The 23,396-nt window shown below is 43.6% G+C and overlaps 1 protein-coding gene across 1 annotated transcript; it reads left to right on the forward strand.

The window, feature by feature from the left end:
* On the forward strand, positions 1-23,284 carry akr7a3 (aldo-keto reductase family 7, member A3 (aflatoxin aldehyde reductase)). The gene is made up of 7 exons (XM_072244974.1): positions 1-268; positions 9,809-9,996; positions 14,903-15,007; positions 17,121-17,217; positions 17,810-17,909; positions 18,053-18,182; positions 22,243-23,284. Exons 1-7 carry the CDS (start codon positions 22-24, stop codon positions 22,402-22,404), a joined length of 1,029 nt encoding a protein of 342 aa, XP_072101075.1. The 5' UTR covers positions 1-21; the 3' UTR covers positions 22,405-23,284.
* Positions 23,285-23,396: the final 112 nt, after the last annotated feature.

Here is a 23,396-nt window from a genome sequence, read left to right on the forward strand (position 1 = left end):
CTAAATCCCGCCCAGCTCGCCATGTTCCGCCCCTGCGGGGTTGTTTCGCTGCAGCTTCTTCATCGGATCATGTCCAGCGGTGCCATGTCGGCGCGGCCTCGAACCGTCCTGGGGACCATGGAGTTCGGGAGCCGTGCGGACCCCGAGCAGAGCGCGCTCATACTGAAGGCGTTCTTGGAGCGCGGCCATGACGAGCTGGACGGAGCCTTTATGTACACGGAGGGGCGCTCGGAGCAGATCATTGGCAGCTTGGACCTTGCTCAGAGAGGTGAGAGGTGCAAATGACGGCTTAAACCCTCGGACCTCTCTGGAGAGGGGCACCCCTACGAACCGGGTCGTGTCCGCGCTCGCCAGTGGCCAGTTATGATGTAGGCAGGGCCGGATTAAGCTAGTGCGGGGCATGTAGCATATGTTATAAAGGGGCCCTAAATTTAAAAAAAAATTAAAACATAAATTATTTACTTGCATAGTAAAGTAATTCAATTTTTTCATTTGCTATACCAGTGGTCCCCAACCACCAGGCCACAAAGCATATGCTACCAGGCCTTGAGGAAACGATGTGAGTCAACTGTACCTTTCCTCATTGCCTGTCATGCCCACCGTTGAACTTGAGCGCATGGAGGCCATTACCCATGCGAGGACATCAGTCAGTCATTAACCTCGTTGAGTTTCTTTGGAAGAGGTGGTAGGGGGACATAAGAGGCCTAACAATGATGATAACGCAGAGACAGCTGAGGCTGAGACTGCAAAAAAAAAGAAAGCTTCCCTCAGCAGAAAATACGACAAATCCTACATAAAATATAGGCTTTATTGCGATTGGTGACTCGCACGCTCCAAGCCCTCTGTGTGTGATATGTGGAGGCAAGCTGTCTAACGAGGCAATGAAGCCCTCAAAACTGCTTCAACACCTTGAAGCAAGCACCCTGCACTTAAAGACAAACCCGTTGAGTTTTCTGAGCAGATAAAACATGAGTAAGCGGGACAGAAGCACGTGCCGAGAGCCACCACCTCCATAAATGCTGCTGCTCTGAGAGCGTCGTACTTATTGGCTGGCCATATTGCAAAGGCTAAGAAGCCTTTCACTGTTGGTGAAGAATTGATTCTGCCTGCTGCCAAGGACATGTGCCGTGAACTACTGGGAGAAGCTGCAGCTAACAAGATGGCACAGGTTTCTCTTTCAGCTACCACAATTTCAAGGAGAATCGATGACATAGCGGAGGACATCGAAGCACAGCTGTTGGAACGGCTTAATGAGTCTGGTTTCACTACCCGAGTCAAAGAGGTTGCTCCTGAATGCCAGTCTACACACTGTGTTACAGGGAAATGCTGGCTAGCCAAAAAATGTCACCTGATCTTAACAGCGTATTGAGTGACGTTGTTGAAGTTATCAATCACATCAAAGCAAAGTCCCTGAACTCACGTTTGTTTGAGCAACTTTGTGAGGAAATGGATGCAGAGCACAAATGCCTTCTCTTACACACTGAAGTCAGGTGGCTATCAAGGGGGAGAGCCCTGGCCAGGGTTTTTGAGTTAAGAGAGCAGCTACAGAGATTTCTTTCAGGAAAAAAGTCACCACTGGCAGCACACTTTGGTGACGAGGAGTGGATAGCAAAACTTGCTTATCACTGTGACATCTTCAATGAACTCAATTTGTCACTTCAGGGGAGAATGACAACTGTCTTCAAGTTGGCAGATAGTGTCTGCTTTCACAGCCAAACTGGAACTGTGGGGACAGTGAGTGAACAGGGGCATATTTGACATGTTCCCAACATTAGCTGGGAATTTGGGAGAGACTGAGGCTCACAGCTGGTGTGCGAACACCTATCTTTGCTGTCGACAGAATTCGAGCATTACTTCCCAACCGCAAATGACCCAAGATCTGCAAAGGAATGGGTCCGTGACCCATCTGTGATGTCCCTGGTGAATCATCCATGTCAGCGCAGGAAGAAGATCAACTCCTTGAGCTTGCAAATGACGATGGGCTGAAAAGTATGTTTGACATAACATCTCTGCCGGCATTCTGTATCAAAGTCAAGGCTGAATATCCTGAGATAGCCGCGAAAGTACTGAAAACTTTGCTTCCATTTCCAACATCATATCGCTGTGAAGCGGAGTTTTCTGCAATGAATGCAACGAAAACTAAATTGCGGAATAGACTGGACATAAGGAAACCCCTTATGACTTATAATTGACTTATCACTATATTCATGTGAAAAAATATGTGCTGTGTGTTTAATGTTAAATTCGTTAGATAAACCCTTTTAGAAGCAAAATTGAGTGTATTAGCCACTGATAAGTGACTTATAGTTGACTTATCACCTACATTCCGGTCATGATTAACACCCGCCTCCTGTTGGCCAGTCTGCAGGAGTATTGTCAATATTAAACCGGTCCACGGTGCAAAAAAGGTTGAGGACTATACAGCCAGATAATACGACAAATGCCTGACACTTCAGTAATACTATTACTTACATGTAGGTATCAATTTCAAATGTCAAAAGTAACAAAACTACAATTTAAAAGTTAGATTTTTTAGATTTAGCATGAGCAAATTTGATGATACTGGAAATGTCTAATTCATGCAGAAGTTCATGTTCAGCGCTCATTAGAATGAGATTGTTCAATCTGTTTTGACCCATGGTGCTCCTTAGTTCTTTTTTTAATAGTTTTCAGTTCTGAAAATGAGCGTTTTCCATTGCAGTTGGTAACCACGAGCGACAAGGCATTTTTTACATCTGGAAAACATGACTCCAAAGAATTGTCAGTTATCAAACGGTACAACTGCAACTCTACAAGGTCTTGTTTGGCGCCAGTATGAGAAGCAAGATCAGTTTTCAACAGTTCAGTACACTGCACAAATTCTTCATAGTCATACTTTATTGATCCCGGGGGAAATTGGTTTTCGTTACAGTTGCACCATAAATAATAAATAGTAATAGAACCATAAGTAGTTATATAGTAATATGTAAATTATGCCAGTAAATTATGAAATAAGTCCAGGACCAGCCTATTGGCTCAGGGTGTCTGACCCTCCAAGGGAGGAGTTGTAAAGTTTGATGGCCACAGGCAGGAATGACTTCCTATGACGCTCAGTGTTGCATCTCAGTGGAATGAGTCTCTGGCTGAATGTACTCCTGTGCCCACCCAGTACATTATGTAGTGGATGGGAAACATTGACCAAGATGGCATACAACTTAGACAGCATCCCCTTTTCAGACACCACCGTGAGAGAGTCCAGTTCTATCCCCACAACATCACTGGCCTTACGGATGAGTTTGTTGATTCTGTTGGTGTCTGCTACCCTCAGCCTGCTGCCCCAGCACACAACGGCAAACATGATAGCACTGGCCACCACAGACTCATAGAACATCCTCAGCATCGTCCGGCAGATGTTAAAGGACCTCAGTCTCCTCAGGAAATAGAGACGGCTCTGACCCTTCTTGTAGACAGCCTCGGTGTTCTTTGACCAGTCCAGTTTATTGTCAATTCGTATCCCCAGGTATTTGTAATCCTCCACCATGTCCACACTGACCCCCTGGATGGAAACAGGGGTCACCGGTACCTTAGCTCTCCTCAGGTCTACCACCAGCTCCTTAGTCTTTTTCACATTAAGCTGCAGATAATTCTGCTCACACCATGTGACAAAGTTTCCTACCGTAGCCCTGTACTCAGCCTCATCTCCCTTGCTGATGCATCCAACTATGGCAGAGTCATCCGAAAACTTCTGAAGATGACAAGGCTCTGTGCAGTAGTTGAAGTCTGAGGTGTAAATGGTGAAGAGAAAGGGAGACAAGACAGTCCCCTTGGAGCCCCAGTACTGCTGATCACTCTGTCGGACACACAGTGTTGCAAGCGCACGTACTGTGGTCTGCCAGTCAGCTAATCAAGGATCCATGATACCAGGGAAGCATCCACCTGCATCGCCTTTAGCTTCTCCCCCAGCAGAGCAGGGCGGATGGTGTTGAACGCGCTGGAGAAGTCAAAAAACATGACCCTCACAGTGCTCGCTGGCTTGTCCAGGTGGGCATAGACACGGTTCAGCTGGTAGACGATGGCATCCTCAACTCCTAGTCAGGGCTGGTAGGCGAACTGGAGCGGATCTAAGTGTGGCCTGACCATAGGCCGGAGCAGCTCCAGAACAAGTCTTTCCAGGGTCTTCATGATGTGGGAGGTCAATGCCACTGGTCTGTAGTCATTGAGGCCGCTGGGGTGCGGCGTCTTTGGCATAGGAATGAGGCAGGATGTCTTCCACAGTACAGGAACCCTCAGGCTCAGGTTGAATACATAGAACCATAGAAACTACAGCACAGAAACAGGCCCTTTGGCCCTTCTTGGCTGTGCCGAACCATTTTCTGCCTAGTCCCACTGACCTGCACACGGACCATATCCCTCCATACACCTCCCATCCATGTATCTGTCCAATTTATTCTTAAATGTTAAAAAAGAACCCGCATTTACCACCTCGTCTGGCAGCTCATTCCATACTCCCACCACTCTCTGTGTGAAGAAGCCCCCCCCCTAATGTTCCCTTTAAACTTTTCCCCCCTCACCCTTAACCCATGTCCTCTGGTTTTTTTCTCCCCTTGCCTCAGTGGAAAAAGCCTGCTTGCATTCACTCTATCTATACCCATCATAATTTTATATACCTCTATCAAATCTCCCCTCATTCTTCTACACTCCAGGGAATAAAGTCCTAATCTATTCAAACTTTCTCTGTAACTGAGTTTCTCAAGTCCCGGCAACATCCTTGTAAACCTTCTCTGCACTCTTTCAACCTTATTTATATCCTTCCTGTAATTTGGTGACCAAAACTGAACACAATACTCCAGATTCGGCCTCACCAATGCCTTATACAACCTCATCATAACATTCCAGCTCTTATACTCAATACTTTGATTAATAAAGGCCAATGTACCAAAAGCTCTCTTTACGACCCTATCTACCTGTGATGACACTTTTAGGGAATTTTGTATCTGTATTCCCAGATCCCTCTGTTCCACTGCACTCCTCAGTGCCTTACCATTAACCCTGTATGTTCTACGTTGGTTTGTCCTTCCAACGTGCAATACCTCACACTTGTCAGTAATAAACTCCATCTGCCATTTTTCAGCCCATTTTTCCAGCTGGTCCAAGTCCCTCTGCAGGCTCTGAAAACTTTCCTCACTGTCTACTACACCTCCAATCTTTGTATCATCAGCAAACTTGCTGATCCAATTTACCACATTATCATCCAGATCATTGATATAGATGACAAATAACAATGGACCCAGCACTGATCCCTGTGGCACACCACTAGTCACAGGCCTCCACTCAGAGAAGCAATTCTCTACCACTACACTCTGGCTTCTTCCATCGAGCCAATGTCTAATCCAATTTACCACCTCTCCATGTATACATAGCAACTGAATTTTCCTAACTAACCTCCCATGCGGGACCTTGTCAAAGGCCTTACTGAAGTCCATGTAGACAATATCCACTGCCTTCCCTTCATCCACTTTCCTGGTAACCTCCTCGAAAAACTCCAACAGACTGGTCAAACATGACCTACCACGCACAAAGCCATGTTGACTCTCCCTAATAAGCCCCTGTCTATCCAAATGCTTGTATATTCTGTCTCTTAGTACTCCCTCCAATAACTTACCTACTACTGACGTTAAACTCACCGGCCTATAATTTCCCGGATTACTTTTCGATCCTTTTTTAAACAACGGAACAACATGAGCCACTCTACCATCCTCCGGCACTTCACCTGTAAACAGCGACATTTTAAATATTTCTGCCAGGGCCCCCGCAATTTCAACACTAGTCTCCTTCAAGGTCCGAGGGAACACCCTGTCAGGTCCCGGGGATTTATCCACTTTAATTTTCCTCAAGACAGCAAGCACCTCCTCCTTTTCAATCTGTACAGTTTCCATGGTCTCACTACTTGATTCCCTCAATTCCATAGATTTCATGCCAGCTTCCTTAGTAAATGCAGACGCAAAAAACCTATTTAAGATCTCCCCCATTTCCTTTGGTTCCGCACAAAGCCGACCACTCTGATCTTCAAGAGGACCAATTTTATCCTTTACAATCCTTTTGCTCTTAATATACTTGTAAAAGCTCTTTGGATTCTCCTTCACTTTGACTGCCAAGGCAACCTCGTGTCTTCTTTTAGCCCTCCTGATTTCTTTCTTAAGTATTTTCTTGCACTTCTTATACTCCTCAAGCACCTGATTTACCCCCTGTTTCCTATACATTTCATACAACTCCCTCTTCTTCTTTATCATGGCGAAGTACTCCACATAGCTGAGGGGCACAGGCTTTGAGCACCCTGGTACTGACACCATCCGGTCCTGCAGCCTTGCTTGGGTTGAGACGTTTCAGCTGTCTTCTCACCTGTTCAGCTGTGAAGCCCACCGTGGTGGTTTCGTGTGGGGAAGGGGTATAGTCATGAGAGCAGGGTGGGGGACTGTGAGGAGGGGTAGGAGGGGAGAGTGGAATATGTGTTGGTTGGGGGCCGACAACAGATGGCTCGTGTGGGATGGGCAGGGGCCACAATGTCAAATCTGTTAAAGAACAGGTTAAGTTCATTGGCCCTGTCCACAAGTCATGAAGACTTTCTTCCAGATCTTCCGGATATGATTTAATAAGATTTGATGACCTCTTTACAATCTCTTCAGGTGTAAACGACTGTAACTGATGAAGGAATCAAAAAACACCATTCACCTTTAGATAAGCTTTCTGCCTTTTTGACAGGGCAGAAAGCAAGCTGTCAATAATGGCAAGAAATGTTCGGCTTTTAAACTTCCGAGGAGGCGTTTGAGATTCAACAAGTGAATCAAGAGTGCTGGAACCACTGAAATCATCATACGTGCGATTTTACTTGTGTTTTCTTTGAGTTTGCTGTTGATAATCTTCACACTTAGTCAGATCTTTGGCTTTTTGCTCGATGCCTGAAAAAGTAGACCGCATAGCTTGAATATATCCATGCAAGGATTCATGGAGTGCACAAGTCTTCAAGTCTTGTGGTCAGGTCTTGGTCAGAAGATTGCAAACAAGCACTGGTCATTTGAAAATGCTGTAATACTTGATCCCACAATATGACCATTATTCCTGTTTCCAACTTCATCATGGTTGAAAGTAGTCCACGAGCCTGTTGTTGACACTCTGCCTTCTGATCATTGTTATTTGAAATGTCATCCAAGACTTGTTTTATTGCAGAAAAGCTGTGTAAAAGTGCTTTTGTTGCATCTGCACGAGCTGACCACCTGGTATCTGACATTCTTTTCACAATGGGCAAATGAGCACCACCATCAGATAATGCAGGAGAAAGGAGATCCCACCAATAAGTAGAAGCAGAAAAAAATGTGTATAGGCTGTCGACAAATTGAAAGAAAATTAATGCTTCTTAACAACATTCAGCAGCACATTTTCCAACCAAATTTAGTAAATGTGCAAAACATGGAATGTAATCCACAAACTCATTCAGTTCTTTAATTCGTGCTTGTAAGCCACTATACTTGCCACTCATGTTGCTGGCATTGTCATAACTTTGACCACGGCAGTCTTTTATATCAATGTCATTTTTCCTTTAAAAAGTCAAACTTTGATCGAGCTGTTCAGCATTATGACTTTCCATATCCGAAAACTTCACAAATCTTTCAACTGGTCCATACGGCAAAACATAGCACAAAGTCAAAGTCAGCTGGTCCACATTAGATATATTTGGAGTAGAATCCAATGAAACAGAATAATACTTGTATTTCTTCACTTTACCAGTAATGTGATCCAGTATGCTGGATCCAATCAGATTGATGAATTCCGCACATAGGTATGATTTATACTTCCTTCCTTGGTTTGCATGAGCGTTTATATGTTTTGCCAGAAAAGGGTCAAATTTGGCCAGTAATTCTAACAACCCCAAATAATTTCCATTATGAGGAGAGCCAACAGTTTCATCACTACCACGAAATGAAAGGCCTTGTTCAGCTAAAAACTTCAATTATTCGCTCTAGAAGTGTGCACCAATACTTTTGTTCAGTCTCCATTTCTTTCACAAGGTGGGAATCGACGCGTTTAGCTTTGTTTTTGCGCATGAACAGTGAAATTAAAGCTTGTCTATGTGAGTAACTTTCTTCATGTCGACGTAATAGATTGCTTGCGTTTTTCTAGTCATTAAACCCCTCTTCACTAAGCTTTGAACATTCTGAAGTCATAACCTTGCATGGGAAACAGAATAGGCTTCCTTTGCTTTCTGAATAGCATAACCAATTTCCTGCATGTTGCTTGTTTGTAGGTTTATGAACACATGTAAAATAAGACTTCTGACAGTGCCGAGGTTTCTTTTCATTATCGTACAACCGCATGGATGAAGAGAAGTCAAATCAGTTCCCTTGGCTATCCAATATTCACGATCACAATCATCTAGATTGTTTGGCCATTCACCAACATCATTGAAGAGTACTTGTTCTTTTCACTTTTTCTTTCGCATTCAATGGATGCTGGCTGTTGCTGTATCATGCCTTCTGCCGCACTAGTACTGGTTGTTCCTATATTTCCTATATCTCTGTGGGCACGTAGCCAAGTGGTTCAGGCGTTCGTCTAGTGATCTCAAGGTCGCTAGTTCAAGCCTCAGCTGTGGCAGCATGTTTGTGCCCTTGAGCAAGGCACTTAACCACACATTGCTGTAGTGTTTGTGCGAGGAGTGCCGCCCCACACAGACTTCCAATAAGGCATGAAAATGCCCGACGCAGGCCTCTCATGGTCTGAGTCGACGTTCTCTCCCTCCCCTCACCCCCCCCCCATATTTCCAGCTTCAGCCGTTATAGCACCATCACTGTGAAGATCAAAATATCCTGTCAACTTACGTGTTTTTGATATCACAAGTTGGTCTCTTCTTTCTTTTTCTTCCTTCGCTTTACGTTTTGCACTTCCAGAAGCATAATGATGTCCAATATCTCTGGCTCTATTGCTCATTGCTATCTGCAATGGAAAACAAAATAATGAAATATGCATTTAAAAACAAATAGTTTATGTTACAAAAGCTAAGTAGCGGTATCAACAAAGACTAGTGAACAATAACAAATTTATGTGACTCTTGTGGCTATGGGTGCGTGTGGATCACATGCACTCAACAACCAACTAGGAATAGTGTTCTGAAAATTATCTGTTTAGTTGCTTATTGAAACTCATTTCATTTGGGAAATACAGGTTGAAACTCACAGTCTAATCTGATCTTGTATGTTCCTGAGCTGGTTCGGACTACCTAAAATCAGGAAAAAATCATTCTACTGGCGCCAGTGGGCCTAAGCTGGCACTCATGGCCTTTAGGAATGCAAGTTAAAATCCATAATATATTATTTGGTATGTTACGTGCTAACATAGACAATTCATATTCAAAAAGCATAGATATGGTGTCTTCGCAACTACCTGTAAACTTAGCATTCTTGTCTCAGAGGCGCCAGAGATGCATTGTTACAAATGAAACTGGGTTCACAGCTTTTAGGAAATGCATTGTTATGAACTCCATCCACAGTACTTTGTCAAAGAACAGAGGGCTGATGGCTGAAGTCATTTATTTAAGTGTAAATGAATCGTCTACCCAAAACTCACTCTAACAGTCGTGAGAATACGGTGAGATGCTGATTTCACCAGACTTCAGCTTGCAAGCATTTAGTGTGGGCAGGGCCCTCGAAAATGCGGGGCCCGTAGCATATGCTATTTTTGCTACTAGGTTAATCCGGCCCTGGATGTAGGCAGGCTTTATTGGCAGTACGTGGGATCAGAAGTTAAATTTTGCTTTTTTTTCTCTCCTCCTATCATCCAGTGAAGATTGCGACTAAAGTAAACCCATGGGAGGGGAAGACGCTGAAAGCAGAGAGTGTCCGATATCAGTTCAACACGTCGCTGGAGCGCCTTCAAAGGAAGAGTGTTGAGATCCTCTACCTCCATGCTCCTGATCATGTGACATCAATTGAGGAAACGTTGGCTGCTTGTCAAGAGCTTTACCAGCAGGTACAATATAGAGTTTATAGTTTAACACAAAGGTGCCCACGCCAGTCATGAGTATATCATTGTAGTTCTCTGGTCCATCATGCTATTGCTGTGAAGGATGTTTTCAGCTTGTCCCACTTGCATTAGCTGCACTGCTGAATTAATATTTGTTTGAGATGTTGCTTTTCTGATTAGAAGCAGGTGGATGTTAATGATTCCTTTACATCTTGTGAAGTAAACATGGAAACTGGGGAGGTTGTGGCCAACAGGTCTTAAAGTAACTGTTATTAGAATATTTGTATTGTTAATCGTCTGGCAAAATGTATATATTTGTGATTTGCATTAATTCACTGCATTTCTTGAGTTTCAAACCATTTGAGATGACCAGATGCAATATTTTGCCTATTCTGCTGACAACTTTCACTCTAATCTTGCTGACCAACCATTGCTGTGAGCAGGACATGAAAGCTGTGTGGCACTTTGTATTAACATTATAAACAAGAAAATTCCAGCTGCATGGCAACGGAGGGTATGTGTGTGGGAGCATTTCAGTTACTGTGTGGCTGTGTATCCACACAGCTTAGAGGGAACAGCGCCTACTGTTGAGATAATGGAAGAGTTGTTATTAATGATTCACTGTAGTGCGCATGCGCGGGTCGTGCATGCAGCCTGTTACAGCCACTCTGACTAGTTTTCTTACTTTTTTAACTTGCATTATTTGTTGTATTTTTTTTCACGGTAACACATTGAAGCTGCACCCTCTCTAACATGCTGGTGGAGAGAGTTTTATTTGGGTTTTTAGCACTGGAAATAACTTAAATTTAGATACGTCTCATTAGCGGGGCAGCAGTATAGTCGCATTGTTTATTCCAGGGACCAGCTGATTGCGCTTATGCTGGCCGGTTTAGCGAATGGAGCGGCGGACACTCTGGCTGAATTGTGGAGGAAAACACACAGAGGATGCAGAGGGGGATCACAAAGTTGAGGAAAGAGGACCGGGTCGAGACAACAGAGACTTATGGAGAAGAGGAGTTCGGTGGGTAATAAAATGGACGAGTTCACGGCGCTTGCCAGGAGTCAGAGAACATTTCGGGAGTGCAGTGTTATGTGTTCTACTGAAACGCGGCTGCACGAGGACATACCCGACCAAAATGTTTCCATGGAGGGCTTCCAGACCATTCGGGCTGACCGGAAGTGCACTGAGAACGGTAAGCGTAAAGGAGGGGGGCTTGCTGTTCTGGTTAACAACAGATGATGCAGTCCTGGTCATATGACGATCAAGGAACGTGTTTGTAGCCCGGATATTGAACTTTTTGCTGTTGGACTCCGGCCGTATTCCACCGAGATGCAACACTGGGCGTCACGGGAGGTTGTTCCTGCCTGTGGCCATCAAACTTTGCAGCTCCTCCCGTGGAGGGTCAGACACCCTGAGCCAATAGGCTGGTCTTGGACTTATTTCCATCTGGCATAGTTTGCATATTGTTGTTTGATTGTTTGTGGTTTTGTATTGCTATATTTTTGCTCTATTCTTGGTTGGTGCAGCTGTAACGAAACCCAATTTCCCTTAGGATCAATAAAGTATATCTATCTATCTACCTATCTAAAAATGGTGCTGCTGAACTATGGCAATGTTTTTTAGACTACGTACAAAACTTCTAAATTACTCTCACTGCAATCTGCAGCTTGTAATTTTCCTTTAAGCAAAGTCCTTTTGAAGTGATTAATGAATGACAGATTTCACAATCTTCTGAAGGCCTTGTGGACTTAATTTTCAATAAAGCAGGTACGCAGCCTTTTAAGTATATGAAGGTTCACTGCCAAGCATGGAGTGAGACAGGAGGAGGGCACTCCAAGCCAGGCTGAAACACAGAGAAATTAAACTCCCTCTACACAGCATCATCTTAGCAAATAAGTAGTCATTGGAGAAGAAAATTTGAGGACCTAATGGCAAGATTGCTGTATTGTAGGGAAATGAGGAATTGTTGTGTTCTATGTTTTACCAAGACGTGGCTTACTTAGAGTACACCAGATATGGTGATCAGACCCAAAGACTTCTCGATACACCCAGGATGGATCGAACTGCTTATTTGGACAAGGTTAAAAGTAGGTGTGTGTGTTTCATGATAAACTGTCTGGCAATCCAATGTGGCAGTTTTGTTGTACTCGTGTTCCCCCGACCTTGATCAAATGCCAACGGTTCTGCTTACCAAGTGAGTTCTCCTCTGTGATCCTGAATGCAGTTTACATACCACCAGTGGCCAACTATAGTCACGCACTTGAAATGCTGCATGATACTGTCATCAAACACCCCGACACCTTTCAAATCCTAGTCAGGGATTTCAATTAGGCTTATTTGATGAATCCCTGCCCAATTACCATCTGCATATAACCTGTAGGACCAGAGGTCCCAAAACACCAGACCACTGTTTTACAAAGATAAGGAATACCTACTATTCCATGCCCAGATCGCATTTTGGGAAATCTGATCCCTTGGCTGCCTCCCTACCTCATACAGACAGAGGCTAAAGAGCAAGGCTTCAGAGACTAGGACAACTAAATACGTTGATGAAGGTAGAGCAGTAGATGTCGTGTATATGGATTTCTGCAAGGCACTTGCTAAGATATTCCATGTAAGGCTTATTGAGAAAGTAAGGAGGTATGGGATCCAAGGGCACCTTGCTTTGTGGATCCAGAATTGGCTTGTCCACAGAAGGCGAAGAGTGGTTGTAGACAGGTCATTTTCTGCATGGAGGCCGGTGACCAATGGTGTGCCTCGGGGATCTGCTCTGGGACCCCCACTATTCGTGATTTTCATAAGTGGCCTGGATGAGGAAGTGGAGGGATGGGTTAGTAAATTTGCTGATGACACAAAGGTTGGGGGTGTTGTGGCTAGTGTGGAGGACTGTCAGAGATTGCAGTGGGACATTGATAGGATGCAAAACTGGGCTGAGAAGTGGCAGATGGAGTTCAACTCAGTTAAGTGTGAGGTGGTTCATTTTGGTAGGTCAAATATGATGGCAGAATAAAGTATTAATGGTAAGACTTTTGGCAGCGTGGTGGATTAGATTAGATTAGATTATGAGGACACGCAGTCCTCTTTTATTGTCATTTAGTAATGCATGCATTAAGAAATGATAGAATATTTCTCTGGTGTGATATCACAGAAACACAGGACAGACCAAGACTGAAAAACTAACAAAAACCACATAATTATAACATATAGTTACAACAGTGCAACAATACCATAACTTGATGAAGAACAGGCCATGGCACAGTAAAAAAGTTCAAAGTCTCTCGAATGTCCCACATCTCATGCAGACGGGAGAAGGAAGAAAACTCTCCCTGCCATGCCCGACCACAGTCTGACTCTGAGTCGTTCGAAAAATTCGAGCCTCCGATCAGCCCTCCGACACCGAGTACCGAGCACCATCTCTATCCGAATGTTTTGACCTCAGCCTTGGTTGCCAGCAGCAGGCAAAGCTGGGGATTTTGGGGCCTTCCCTCCGGAGATTTTTGATTGCGCAGTAACAGCGGCAGCGAACCTGCATTTCAGAAATTTCTCCAGATGTTCCTCTGTGTTTTCACGCCTGTCTCCATCAAATCAGAATTGTCCACGGCCCCTATTTAACAGATACGATATCATTTCACCGGAGAGCTGCGCACGCTGCGTCATGCTGCCATCTTCTCCTCCCGCCCAAGATCAGAGGGATCTTGGGGTCTGAGTCCATAGGACACTCAAAGCTGCTGCGCAGGTTGACTCTGTGGTTAAGAAGGCATATAGTGCATTGGCCTTCATCAACCGTGGGATTGAGTTTAAGAGCTGAGAGGTAATGTTTCAGCTACCTATGACCCTGGTCAGACTCCACTTGGAGTACTGTGCTCAGTTCTGGTCACCTCACTACAGGAAGGATGTGGAAACTATAAAAAGGGTGCAGAGGAGATTCACAAGGATGTTGCCTGGATTGGGGAGCATGCCTTATGAGAATAGGTTGAGTGAACTCGGCCTTTTCTCCTTGGAGCGGCGGAGGATGAGAGGTGACCTGATAGAGGTGTATAAGATGATGAGAGGCATTGATCATGTGGATAGTCAGAGGCTTTTTCTCACAAGAGGACACAGTCTTAAGGTGCTTGGAGTAGGTACAGAGGAGATGTCAGGGCTAAGTTTTTTACGCAGAGAGTGGTGAGTGTGTGGAATGGGCTGCCAGCGATGGTGGTGGAGGCAGATATGATAGGGTCTTTTTTAAGAGACTCCTGTATAGGTACCTGGAGCTTAGAAAAATATAAGGCTATGGGTAACCCTAGGTAATTTCTAAAGTAACTACATGTTCGGCACAGCTTTGTGGGCCGATGAGCTTGTGTTGTGCTGTAGGTTTTCTATGTTTTTTTTAACTGAGGTGGCTGCAGGAGAAAGAGGAGTGGCTACAGGATTGCTTCGAGTCGGTGAACTGGGCCGTGTTAAAGGACTCATCCGCGGATCTGAATGAATACACCATGGTTGTCACAAACTTTATAAAAGACAGTTATAGACGAGTGTGGCCCCACAAGATCATTTCACAACCAGAAGCCCTGGATGAACAATCTCATCTCCAGGAAGTCCTCTCACAGGCGAGATACCTTATTTTTGCGACCTTTGAGCTCCTGGACTGGCTTTACTTGCCTTGGTGCTAAACTGACTCCACAGTCTGTTGACTTGTTTTTGGGGAATTCTGCAGCTCATTTTCTATGATATTTTTATTATTTGCATGATTTGCCCTCTTTTTGCACACTGGATGGTTGTTTGTCTTTATGACGTGTGCTTTTTTTGTGGATTCTATTTTATTTCTTTGTTTTCCTGTAGGAACCTGCATGAATACGAATGTCAAAGTTGTATATAGTATACATACTTCACTAATAAATTTACTGTGAACTTTGAACTTTTTCTTTTTAGGGCAAATTTAAAGAACTTGGCCTCTCAAACTATGCTTCATGGGAAGTGGCAGAAATCTATTCAATCTGTAAACATAACAACTGGGTCCTTCCTACCGTCTATCAGGTACGTTAGGGGTGAAATTGGCAAATTCAAGCCTGTTGATGGATTTGACTTTTGTAAACTACTCTTTAAATTGTGCTTGTCTGTATCTCCCTGCATTTGTCAATTTTGTTACTGTTTTAACAAAAACTAAATCTATACTTTGCATGTTTGTTCAGCTGTGGCTGATTTCCCATTACCAGATAGCCACTGAGCAAAGCCATATTATATCATTCCATTGTGGATTATTGCCTCTGTTTTGTACTTGTATTCAGATACCTGGTTTTGCCAACTGTCGACCGAGTCATATGTACAATTGATACCAAGGAGTTAGTGGTATCCATGTACAACTTTCCAGCCTTGTTCTCCGTAATTTTCAGCCTTGTGACCTTGGTGAACTAAACTCTTGTGCTGTTCTCTTTTAACTTCTTTTTTCACTGATGATCTTTTGGCATGCATGACTTTAGAAGTTTGAGTGTCTCCCTAAGCCTCTGCTCTGTTTACATCTTTCCCAGACAGATTGCTTCCAATTAACTTGCCTTCACCGACCTCTCTCAGCTGGAGACACTACCACTGCTCGTGTCATTTAGGCTCTCCTAGTCTCCACCCGATCCCAGATACTACTTTTGTTGTCTCCATGTTTACAAATGTAGAGAGTGATTGCTTTCAGCATTTTCTTAGTTGCTTTGAGAGGTTATCAGTCTAAAACATAAAACTTTCCAGAGGTGCACCTTAACCTGGTTGGTATTTGCAGAATTTGTTCTGTCTCAGCATTTTGATTGAGCACTTGGCTACCTGTTCCAATAGAACTTCCTTAGTTCACTATCAAAATTTTGTTGCTGCACTCTTGTTTCTTTCCCTAGCTTCTGTGTGCTTTGTAATTGCACAAAAGTTGACCGCAAGCTAAGTATCTGAGAGTTGACTAGCGGTCCCCAACCACCGGGCTGCGAGGAAACGATATGATTTGGCCGTATGAGTCAGCTGCACCTTTCCTCATTCCCTGTCACGGCCTCTGTTGAGCTTGAACGCACGCGAGGTCGTTACCTGCACGTCATCCATGTCAGCGCGGGAAGGAGATCAACTCCTCAAGCTTGCAAATGACGGCGGGCTGAAAAGTGTGTTTGACATAACATCTCTGCCGGCATTCTGGATCAAAGTCAAAGCTGAATATCCTGAGATAGCCACGAAAGCACTGAAAATGCTGCTTCCATTTCCAACATATCTCTGCAATGAATGCAACGAAAACTAAATTGCGGAATAGACTGGACATAAGGACCCCCCTTCGAGTATTGCTGTCTCCCGTCACCCCTTGATAGGACCGTCTTGTTGCAGGAAAACAAGCCCAGGGCTCCCACTGATCCAGCGATATTGGTTTATTGCAATGATTTTATATGTTCATACGGGGAAAATATGTGCTGTGTGTTTAATATCCAAACGTTACTTAAAATGTTATGATGCTATTGACTTACTTATAGAACCATATAACAATTGCGGCACGGAAACAGGCGATCTCTGCCCTTCTAGTCCGTGCTGAATGCTACTCTCACCTAGTCCCACCGACCTGCACTCAGCCCATAACCGTCCATTCCTTTCCTGTCCATATACCTATCCAATTTTTCTTTAAATGATAATATTGAACCTGTGTCTAGCACTTCTACTGGAAGCTCGTTCCACACTTACTTCAAGCTGACTTATCACTATATTCATGGGAGGAAAATATGCACTGTGTGTTTATTATTAATTTCGTTAGATAAACCCTTTTAGAAAGGAAAGTGAGTGTATTAGCCTCTTATCACCTATATTCCGGTCGTGATGAACACCCCCACATCCCCCCCCCGAACAGAATCGCCTAAAAGGATTTGTAGAAAAAATTGGCACGTACACGCATGCGCATTGGTGCCTGCGCAAGGCGTCATGGTCATTGTAGTCTTTCTTGGGGTAAACCCAACTTATTTGACTGCAACCCTACCCCCCGGCCCCCGGTCGGCTGGTCCACAAGAATATTGTCAATATTAAACAGTTCCGCAGTGCAAAAAAGGTTGGGGACCCCTGGACTAGTTGATGCCCTGTATTCTGTTTGGTGGCATGTTTCTCAAATATAAATGGTATGACCTAGAATTGTTATTTCTATTTGCAGGGAATGTATAATGCCACTACCCGGCAAGTTGAAGTAGAGCTGTTACCTTGTCTCCGTCATTTTGGAATGAGATTTTATGCTTACAACCCGCTAGCAGGTAAAGTTAAATCCTACTGTTGTTCATTTTGTGTTTTGCCCTCCCCAGTTTATGAAAGCCTGACTTGCATACGTCCATATGAATGAGAGTGTGGGAGACCAGTGGGATGGATTTCCCGCTGTTGTGAGGCTGTAGGTGTCTCCTGCTGCCTGGGGATTCTGCTCATGGCCTCATTTCCGACTTGTGAATTGTCCAGGTTGCGAGCAGTGCCCAGGAATGGAACCTTGCCGTAATCTGGGATTCTTCCTGAGTGTTCCAGCTGTCAGAAAAATATAGATGTCTAGCTCAAAGGACACCTGCAGCTCCACTAGGTACTTTGATTTGAAATGTTAGACCATTTCCATCACACAGTACTGAAGGCCTTTAACTACTTGGAAACACATTGAAGAGGAAACAGCAGAGTACCCCTTCTATGCCGAGAAGGATCACCCCTTTGGATGAATTGAAGAGAACAAAGAAAAAGTAGGGTTCCATTGATGTCAGGTCAATCAGGCTTCACTCTGAAATCCACTTGGTGCAGAGAATACATGGCTGTTGGGTTGGGGCTTGTATTGGATCGTGGAGAATGGTGTTAACTATCTGATTGGTGCAGGTGGATTACTAACTGGGAAATACAAATTTGAGGACCAAAATGAGAAACAGCCCACCGGTCGCTTCTTCGGTAATGCCTGGGCTGAAGCATACAGAAACAGGTGGGTTCACTGATTTTCTGTCACCATCACACTTGACATTCTGTCTGGCCTTCTGGTAGGACAAAATTGTTTGGCATCTCATCCAGTTTGTAAAAATTCTGAACCCACTTTAATAATAATTTTTGCTGTCAACTGTTGTTCAGGTACTGGAAGGAGCATCATTTTCGGGGCATAGATTTGGTGAAGAAAGCAATAGATAAAACTTATGGGTGTGGGAAAACAAGCCTGGTATCAGCAGCTTTAAGGTGGATGTATCATCATTCCAATCTTCAGGTATGCAGATTCAACAATATAAATATCACTGTAATTAAATGGATTGGTTAGTTCCTTAAGATTGTTTTAGATTATGAGGACACGCAGTCCCCTTTTATTGTCATCTAGTAATGCATGCATTAAGAAATGATACAATGTTTTTCCAGAATGATATCACGGAAACACATGACAAACCGACTTTAAAAACTTAACAAAAAACCACATAATTATAACATATAGTTACAACAGTGCAAACAATACCGTAATTTGATAAGGACAGACCATGGCACGGTAATAGTCTCAACGTCTCTCGAAAGTCCCATCATCTCACGCAGACGGTAAACCTCCAGCGCCGCCAACTTGCCGATGCAGCATCCAACCACAGTCCAACTCCGAGTCTGTCTGAAAACTGAGCCTCCGACCATCTCTCCACCACTGAGCACCATCTGCCGAACGTTCCGACCCCGGCCCCGGCAACGGGCAAAGCTGATGATTTAGGGCCTTTGTCTCCGGAGATTCTCGATCGTGCAGCGGCAGCGAAGCTGGTATTTCAGAAGTTACTCCAGGTGTTCCTCCACGCTTTTCACGGCTGTCTCCATCAAATCCAGATTGTGCACGGCCCCCTAGTCACATATAATCAATATCATTCGGAATGGCCGCATGCGCTGCGTCGCATCGCCATCTTCTCCTCCCTCCCTTAGACAGGGGTGGTGATGGGGACCAGCTCCCACTACCTAATAAATGGTCCCAATGGCGTCTGTCTCAAATAGCCTCTGACAACGAGTCCAGCTCCTTATGTAGCTTAGGGTTTTATCTGGATGCTCCAGAAGGGGCAAAGGCAGGTAACTGGCACTTTAAAATCAGTTGCTTTGGGCAGATGGGGCTTGTCAGCTTATCTAGGAGCAGGAAAACTGGTCTCAAACCTCTGCTGCCTTGCGGCTGTACCCACCCATGGGGAAGGCTTTGGGAGTAAACACTGAGGGGAAAAATCTGGAGCTGAACTCTCTAAGGTCCTACGTTGAGTTCAAAACTGAATGGCCACTCCTGTGATGCCACTGGTGCCGAACTGCCGTTCCTATGGATTCATCAGCTGCATGGAGTGGGGAAACCTGTAGCTTGCTCTCCATATTGTACTGCCTGAGTGGGTGTATTACGTAGGACACAACGTCCATGGTCAACCCTGACCAACAGAGGGCCTCATAATAGACTGGAGAAGGATTTGACTATCAAAAGAGAAGTGCAGATTGACTCAAGGTTATGATGCAGGATTTTAAACCGAAATAACTCCTTGTCTCCCACTAATGCTACATTACCCACTGAGTTCTTCCAGCATAGAATTGTCCAGCTATACAGCATGAAAACAGGCCCTTCAGCCCAACTTCTTCATGGTGACCAACCCGCCTAACTGATCTAGTCCTGTTTGTATCTGTCCAAGTGTCTTTTAAGCTTGTAATTGTAATAAAGCTTTAACTTTTTCTATTTCCTTTGTTCCATATATGCAACAACTACTTTGAGAGGGAAAAAGTTGTCCCTTGTTCCTTTTAAAACTTTTTGTTGTCTTAACTTTAAACCTGTGCCCTCTAGATTTACTCTTATGGGGGGGGGGCGCTGCAATAGTTATTCATCACCTTATGTTCCTCATGATTTTATGAACCTCAATTAGGTTTAGTAGGGAATAAAGGGGGCCTTTTCTGGTTGGCTGCTGGTGACTAATGGTGTTCTGCAGGGGTTGGTGTTTCATTTCACGTTATATTGTATGTCTGTGATTTGGATGACAGAATTGATGGTTTCATGGCTAGATTTGTTCAAAAAGATTAGGTGGAGGGCAAGTAGTGTTGAGAAAACAAGAGTCTGCAGAAGGACTTTGATTAGGCCAATGGGCAAAAAAGCGGCAGATGGAATACAGTGGAGGGAAGTGTTAGTTATGCACTTTGGTAGAGGGAATAAAGGCATAGACCATGTTCAAAACGGGGAGCAAATTCAAAAATCAGAAGTACAAAGGGATTTGGGACACCTCATGATGGATTCCCTAAAGGTTAACTTGTAGGTTGAGTCGATAAGGAAGGCAAATGCAATGTTAGCTTTCATTTTGAGAGATTTAGAATATAAAAGTGAGGATGTAATACTGAGGCTTTTTTTAAAATTAAGTGCAATCGTGAACAATAGCCAGATCAGAAATGCTGATCAAGTCAACTAGTTCCCAAAGAGAACTCTGATCGGCCAATCAGATGGTTCACTGCTGCTCAGCAATAGAACACAAAAAAATCATGTGCACAATTAAGAAACATTTTAAAAAAATAGTAAAAATACTGGAGTCATGATCATGATGAAGTCTTCTGGAGAGAGACATTTATACACATGCTGTCCTCCATAATTCAAAGAGATTGAAGGATAAGGTTGCAGGGTGACAAAATGTGGCAGGAGCACTTGGAACAAAAATCTAATCCCTACCGGGCTTTGTAAGGCATTGATCAGACTGTACTTGCTGGAGTATTGTGAGCAATTTAGGGCCTCTTATCTAAGGTGCTGGATTTGGAGAGCACTCAGAGGAGGCTCAGGAGAATGATCCCAGGAATTAAAGGGTTAATGCATGAGGAGCTCTTGATGCCTCTGGGCCTGTATTCTCTGGAGTTCAGAAGACATATGGGAGACTTACTGAAATCTATGGATAGGCTAGATGTGGATATGGAGAGGATGTTTCCTGTAGTGGGTGTGTCTGGAACCAGAGATCACAGCCTCAGAATAAGACGCCGCCTTAGAACAGAAATAAGGAGGAATTTCTTAAGTGTGGTGGATCTGTGGAATTCATTGCCCCAGATGATTGTGAACGCCAAATTACTGGCTATATTTAAAGCGGAGGTTGATAATTTCTTGATAAATGTCAAAGGTTGTGGAGAGAAGGTGGGAGAATAGAGTTGAGAAGGATATTAAATCAACTATGATGTAATGGTGGAGCAGACTCTATGGGCCAAATGGCCTGTTTCTGCACTTATCCTACAAACGTATATCTTAAGGTCTTATAGTTGCTGATTTTTGCCAAAAATTGCAGATATTGGAAATATGAAACAAAAATAACATACTGGAAACACTTAACAGATCAGGCAGCATCTATAGAAAAAGAAACTTCCTGTTTCGGCTCATATGCCATGAAAGTAAGAAAATAAATTGGTTTGAAGTTTCCAAGAGAGCGAGGGAGGGATGGATAGATAGGATATATATTTCTAGGACAACTCTAAGGTGATTTTACTCTTATTTAAGTGGCTCTGGAAACAGAATGATGAGGGCAGTTACTTTACAACAAAGGGGAAATGATTAAGCTGTGAAATGCAGCTATTGTTGAATCTTAAAACCAAAATGAGATTGTTGGCAATGCCTAGCAGATCAGTTGTGTCTTTGGCGAGAAAAGGAATAGTTACTTTCAGATTGGATAACCTCACAGCTATGATATTAACAAAGAGGAAATGATCTGAAATTGTTGAGTTCAGTATCGAATTCTGAAAGCTACAGTGTGCCCACATGGAAGATGAGGCACAATTCCTCAACTTTGCTTGTGCTGGCTAATGGTGCAACAGACTACAGGTGGAACCAAGACTGAAAATTGAAAAGACGGGCAAAAGGAAGCTCAAGGTTGCTCCTGTGGAGTAAATGCTCTGTAAAAAGTACACAATTTGCATTAGATTTCTCCTCTGAAGATCCCATCATGAGCACACATGGAAGAGAAATAAGTGAATAGCTGTTGCACATGAAGGGATGAGGCAGGGGTTGGCAGGTGGAAGGGATGAGGAAAAAGAGGAAGTGTTGTGTTTCCTGTGGTTGTTTGGGAATCACTGAGGGAGATGGAAGAGTCGACCAGGAGCCAGGTAAGGAACAGTCCCCTTGGAATGCTGATGGAGGATGGTGGCATTGTACAGAAGGAAATTGCAAAGAATGATCTGATGAATGTGTAGGTTGCTCTGGAGAAACAGTGATTAACACCTTATGCTCATGATTGAGGATTGTCTACTGTTTGGCCGACTTATTCAACATTTTTCTCCATAAATGATAGTTCATTGCTGATATTGTGCTGATTTATTTTCTTCAGGGAGACCTTGGTGATGCAGTTATCGTTGGAATATCGACAATGGAACAGCTTCAGCAAAACTTGTTTGCCACTGAGGAAGGACCCCTTGATTCAACAGTGGTTGAAGCCTTCAGTGAAGCTTGGAAGCTCGTAGCACACGATTGCCCAAATTATTTTCGATAAATCAGACTTCTCCAGTAGCTCTTACACTATACATGGGGCTGAATCTACAAGCTGAAAGTTATGAGATTACTTACCTAGGTTTTAATTTGGAAGGTGACTGGTGAACCCCTCAGTGCTGCAAGCTAGAATTCCCCAGCCCTCACAGTTGCAGGAGGCCCTGACTGGTGATAAATCAGTCCCAGCATACCAGAACCGCTGAGTGACAGACAGCCTCCGAGGGAGACTGGGGAAAGAATAGTTTCTGGCATTGTCAGGGTATCCAGGGATGGTGGTAGTGTTGAGTGAATTTTGTGCACATTATATGCCCATAGTATTCTTTATGAAAAATACTTGCCTAGATTTTTGGTAAGGACAATCTCCTTAATATTTTTAATTTTGTCATATTTCTATTTCCAGCTGACAGCATGGAAATCATGATTATTTTTTGTCAAAAGAGATCACACCATTGATGCAGGCAAAAGTGCTGAGTCAGGTGGCATCCCTTACTTATTTATGAATGTGTAATCCGCCAGTCATCTTACTAAGCCTGAGTTGTAACATAGCAGAGCAGATAATTTGGCCACTAATTCAATTAGGGAAGAAAAGGTCAAATATATAATCCAGTATAGGGAATTGCTTCCAGAGGCTAACTGTAGGTTACGTCACATGAATAGGGGTGAAATGCAGCAGGAAATTGATGTTCAGCTATCTTGACATTCAGCAAACTTGCTGGATTCCACAGCACTGCTTTGAAAAATGGATGACTGAATGGTAACAACCTGAGTTCCAGCATTTTGTATGCTGGTTTCCAGCTTTTGCAGTCTCTCCTGTGTCTACATGTAGAATCAAAATTATTAGGAACACAAAATTATGTTTGCATTGAATAAAAAAACTTGATTCACTTCGTGCATTTAATGTAATTGCTTAATTTCTTATTTTGGGGATTCATACGCAGATGTATTGAGTATCAATTTTTTAACAGCCATAGATTGTTCAGATTAAAAGTTCAGCCA

This window comes from Mobula birostris, chromosome 27 (genome assembly GCF_030028105.1).
Source record: "Mobula birostris isolate sMobBir1 chromosome 27, sMobBir1.hap1, whole genome shotgun sequence".
NCBI classification, from domain to species: Eukaryota; Metazoa; Chordata; class Chondrichthyes; order Myliobatiformes; family Myliobatidae; genus Mobula; species Mobula birostris.